The 5,114-nt window shown below is 39.9% G+C and overlaps 1 protein-coding gene across 8 annotated transcripts in view; it reads left to right on the top strand.

Moving 5' to 3' along the window:
* Positions 1-3,236, top strand: part of LOC122090673 (flowering time control protein FCA-like) — a 20,232-nt gene extending 16,996 nt beyond the window's left edge. For 2 of the 8 annotated variants that reach the window (XM_042660326.1, XM_042660325.1), the window contains exons 14-19: positions 331-525; positions 612-782; positions 910-948; positions 2,213-2,278; positions 2,337-2,402; positions 2,967-3,236. In XM_042660326.1, coding sequence (XP_042516260.1) covers positions 331-525; positions 612-782; positions 910-948; positions 2,213-2,278; positions 2,337-2,402; positions 2,967-3,068 — 639 coding nt within the window. In that variant the 3' untranslated portion in view covers positions 3,069-3,236. The remainder of the gene's footprint in view (positions 1-330; positions 526-611; positions 783-909; positions 949-2,212; positions 2,279-2,336; positions 2,403-2,966) is intronic. The other 6 variants (XM_042660328.1, XM_042660333.1, XM_042660327.1 and 3 more) reach the window with 5 other exon arrangements.
* The last annotated feature ends 1,878 nt before the right edge of the window (positions 3,237-5,114 follow it).

Genomic DNA, 5,114 nt, shown 5'->3' with positions numbered 1-5,114 from the left:
AAAAAAAAAAAAAAAAAGAGCCACTCGAAAGTATGACATTTAATTGAGATAATAAAAGAAGATATTTTACACATGCTTGGCTCCTAGTTTTAACCAGCATTAGCATAATTTAGAGTCTTAGACCCTAGTTTTGTGTAACAGAGCCCAGTTAACGCAAATCTAAGAATGCAATTGCTGTACTATGTAAGTTGGTTTACTAGTGAGGGCTGGCTTCTTATGCCTGCACTGGTTTCTACTTAATTATGGTCCTTCCATCTTGTATGTTATTAATGTGTCTTTCTTGTAAGTGATTTTTGGAGGTTCAAAACTAATACAAAATTTTCTGTGCAGCCTTCATGGACTGGAATCATGCCACAGACAACTGCCGGTGCTCCTGCAACTGCAGTTGCACCATCAACCACATCTAATTCTCCTTTGGTTCCTGCAAGTGTGCAGACAGCAGCTCCGCTGACTTGTAACTGGACAGAGCATACCTCACCTGAAGGATACAAGTACTATTATAACAGTGTGACAGGTGAAAGCAAGGTGAGGCTTGTTTATATATTATCTCTTTTGGTCATTTTTGTGCACACAACCAATTGATGTGACAATGTCTGCCGAAATGTCTCTAGTGGGAGAAGCCAGAAGAGTTCACCTTGTTTGAACAACAGCAACATCAACAGAAACAGCAGCATAAGCCTTCTGTTCAACAGCTTCATCCACAGCCACAAACTCAGTCACATGCACAGGTTCTTTCTGCACAACCAGTTGTGCAAACACCACAGATGCAACTCCAGACACAGGTCTGCCATCGGCTGCAGTCACAGAAACCTTTTTTTATCTTCTAGAGTTGGTGGCTTCTTACTTTGTTTATTACAATATAACAAGTGTTGTTTATTTTTTCCTAATACACTGTACTCTGGTTTCTAGTATCAGGCTATGGGTATGGCTGGTCAACAAAATGTTCAGGTAAAACTTCTTAATCTAAATAAGTAATAGGTCTTGGAGTGCTAAATTATAGTGACTTAGGATCTGTCTTAGATGAGAACGGTAATAATTATTTAGACAAATTTTTGTTCAATGGTATGATTTCGGGCACACTACATGTGGTTATTACTTTTTAGGCATTTGTATTTGCCTTTGATCCAGTGATAAATTCCCAGAATCCTCTCCCCCCTTCCGCCAGCATCTTTATGTGTGAAAATATCAGGATAATACAAATTGGATTTGTTGACTTCAACTATTCTCAATTGATATGAAAATATTAGGATAATTAACCAAATGGAATTGTTGACTTTTAACTTTTCCAAATTGGTTAGCCTTTTATGTTTGGGATTTATTTCAAGTGTTGATCACCTACTCATAACCCGTCAATCTTTTTGCGTGGATCCTCACACTCGTCATATCCATCTGTGTGATGTGCTTTGGATTCAGAATTTCAGATTTGGTTCTCCCTGATTCGATAACAGTACAGAAACTAAAACAAACATTTTTTGGTAATTTTTGTATGATTCATAAAGGATCTGGCAAGTTTAATGAATATCCTGGGATGATTCTTGACATAAAAAAATAAAAAAATCCTGTAACCCTTGTGTTGCTGATTCGATTATGAATTGAGCTTAATATTGAGGTTTTAAATTTCGATTTTAGTCCCTGTAGAAATGAAAATATTATGTTGAGTCAGGAGGAAGCATTGTAAAAATCATGGACCTTATGGAAATTCAAATGAGACTTCTTTATATGATATAAGTAGAAGGGACAATACAACCATTTTAGAAAGGTTGATGGAGATTGCATTCACTTTGGTATTAAATAGTTTGTTTGTGACCATAGTTGTTGGGTTTCTTGAAGCAAGACAATTGGTAATAAACTGATGCATAATTTATTGGCTTTTCATAAGTTTGTTTTGAAAATCTGTTGGCTTTAAATAGGTTGTGTGTGTGTCTCTCTCTTTATGCCCAATGATATGTTGGTGGTTTTCTTGTGTTTTAGTTAAGGGAGTTTCTTTATGTCGACTGTAATGAACTTTCTGTACTGCTAAAATCACATCTAGGTTAATTTGACCTACTTGCCAAAATCTTCATTTATTCTAGTGAGATATTGTGCATGTTTGGTAATGGAAATATGTTACTTTATGTCAAATTCTCTTTCAAAATCTAGAAGCTAGTGGTTAGAACCTTGGGCACTTCATCAATCTCTGCTTCATATGTTGTTGGGTGTAATGTCTTTACAGGAACGTGGTTATACACAATTGCAGGCAGCACCTAGTTCAGTTAATGATCCTGCTCGCTTCCAACAGGTATTCAATGTTTAATGCATTGACAAAAGCTCTATTCATGCTTATGTTCTTAACTCAGATTTCCTCCAAATTTTCAAGGGGCTTCAGGCTGCTCAGGACTGGATGTGGAAGAACAAGCCTGCAGGTTTTGACAAACCATCCTTTGACTTAACTTTTATTCATGTTATGGATTGGGGTTTACTTTTGTATCTAGCCTCAGGTTTGCAATTTAGGGATCTAGAACTTGGAAAGACTAAATGATGACCAGTAGTGTTGCTGCCAAGATGGTAGTTTGGATATTGAGACTGCTTGATGAGACCCTGGACTTAGGCTACAATCATCAGATGTGATTTAACCCAGATGAGATTGGAAGACCCACCATCCTTTTGCTTTGCCGTGGTTGCTTGTGAATTGGTATTGGAACATCAGTTGATCCAGCTGCCACCGAACTTTATAGCAAGGTTGTCATAGTGGTTTGATTACTGATGCTTTAGTCTAGAATTTGAACATTGAACCGCATCAGTGGTGTTTGTAACCCCTTTTGTATGTGTGTTATCCGCCGGGGGGGGGTGTTAGATGGTGCGCTGCGATGGTTTAATCAACATAAGCAACAGAGAAAGGGTTGGCAAAGAAATTCTGCCACTTAGAATTGCATGTATATATGTTTTTTGTTCACTTGGTGCTCACAATGTTTTTTTGAATTCTCTAGGTGCTTGAAAGTGGGAGGGTGAGATCCAGGATACATGCTGGCCAACAAGAACAGCCCAAAACGCTGGTGGAGCCGCCTCACAGCATCAAGTTCGCTTCGTGATTTGAAGGATGGAAGGGTATATGTGACGGGAATTGCTTACTTTTCTCGAGTATTTGCAATGGATGGATTATTCATTTTTGTCTACTCGAGTCTCAGGTTTTACCATATCACATAATTTATACTTCTAGCCCAAAAAGGAAATAGGACAAAAGGAAAGAATGAGCGACAGATTCTCTCTCTCTCTCTCTCTCTCAAATACCTGATGGGACAAAGTAAGTGAGCACTGAAAAATGCTAAGCATATCATATCCATACCATATACAAAGCACACGATAAGCATAGAGTAGAGTCAAGTGGGAAGTGTGTTCAAGAGTAGCTCCTACTGCCTACAACCAAAGCACCAGACTATGAAACTATTAGTAATGGTGAGATTATATGTTTAATGGAAAGATTGGGTTTGGAATGGAGTGGATGAAATCAATTAATGAATCAGCAGTTCCTACGGATCTCGCCATTGTTCCCAGTGAGTGGTTTCAAACTGCCCATCTTCAACATGGATGTCTTGAAGTCCGGGGAAGAAGGTGAATTGGTCATTAGCGTATCCTCAATGATCTCACGCGTAATATCACTTGCAGCGTCGCCTCCACCTACAAGGGCTTTTATCCGATGGAAGCAGACCCTTCCCAGAGATGAGGTTTATGTAATACTGGTTGTCGAAAGTAACCGCTGTCACTATGTCTAGAGAAGCTAGGGTTGCATTGCTGGATTCCGAACAGAGGTGCCGAAGTGATGTGAGGAAGTCAAGGTTGACGACTGGCCCGTCGGTGCTAGAGTAGTCACTATTGTTGCCTATACCCTTGTGGCGTGAGCTGAACGTTGAGCACCTAGCTTTTCCAATGCTGTGGCACCTGTAATGAGTTGATCCCAAAAATGAAAGTGAATCAATCAGTAGTTTGGTGGATGAAATAAAAGTAGGGCATGTGTGTGTGTGTGTGTGTGAGAAAGAGAGAGAGAGAGAGAGAGAGATCTGGGTGGGTCACGCGCCAGAACGACAGCGGCTCATGATGGTGGCAAACGTTGTATCATCAAGGAGCATCGATGCATCGCAACCCTGCATTATCTCTATGTAAGTAAATAAGAGAAGCAGAGAGAGAGAATTTACGTTAAACATGGTCTTGTAACACACACAATAAGCGAGAGAGAGAGAGAGAGAGAGAGAGAGAGAGAGAGAGAGAAGAGATGCGGCCATTCGAGGTTCATCAGAAACAGCTCTGGCCACCCAAGAGAAGATTATATCTTCAGCGTCTGGCCAGCTACTCTGATATGCATTCACCTGCAGAGGCCCACTACTGGTATCGGCATTGTCAGCTACACCAAGGCATGCTTGGATGGTCGTTGGCTTTCTCACCAACGTCATCATTACTGCCACCCTAACTATCAATATCATTATCATTGATGAGCAAGCTTGCAGGTGGGTTTACATCTTCCAATCTCTCAACCCTTACTACCCCAAAGCTAATGCTCACTCTAGTAGAACCTGGGCTGTTGTGGGAGAAGTTTCTCTTATATAGAATTGGGATATATATGACTGATGTGAACACTGAAGAGGAAGCTAAGTTGTTTTAAGGATTGTAACTCGGGAGAGGTAACTCTTACATAGAAGATGAGGAATCATGGATGGATGAGAGAGTATGAGACAGTGACAAGCAAGAAGCTACAAGATTGACGAGGGTATCTCTTCTCATTTTTGGGTCAAGAGGGGTTGGTATGGGAGAGAGTGGGATTAGAGGTTGTTAGGCCCTTCATTCAATAAAAGACAAAAATACCCCTATTCAAACTAAAATATCCCTAACAACCGATGCTCCTGCATCAAAAAGTGTGGGCATTTGCCCAAAGACGATGTCTTTGAGATTTTTCAACATTTTCATGCTAAAGTTGAAAGGGAAAGAGGAAAACCTTTAAAGTGTATTCGCCCCTATAGAGTAAGCATTGGTGGGGAATATACTTCGAAGCAGTAAAAAAAAAATTATAGTTATTGCATCAGACATGAGAAGACTGTTCCCAATACACCTCAACACAATGGTGTAGCAGAAAAGATGAATCACAC

Source organism: Macadamia integrifolia, chromosome 10 (assembly GCF_013358625.1).
Source record: "Macadamia integrifolia cultivar HAES 741 chromosome 10, SCU_Mint_v3, whole genome shotgun sequence".
Taxonomy (NCBI): domain Eukaryota; kingdom Viridiplantae; phylum Streptophyta; class Magnoliopsida; order Proteales; family Proteaceae; genus Macadamia; species Macadamia integrifolia.
Note: the sequence above shows the minus strand (reverse complement) of the source record. Positions and strands in the feature narration are given on the sequence as shown.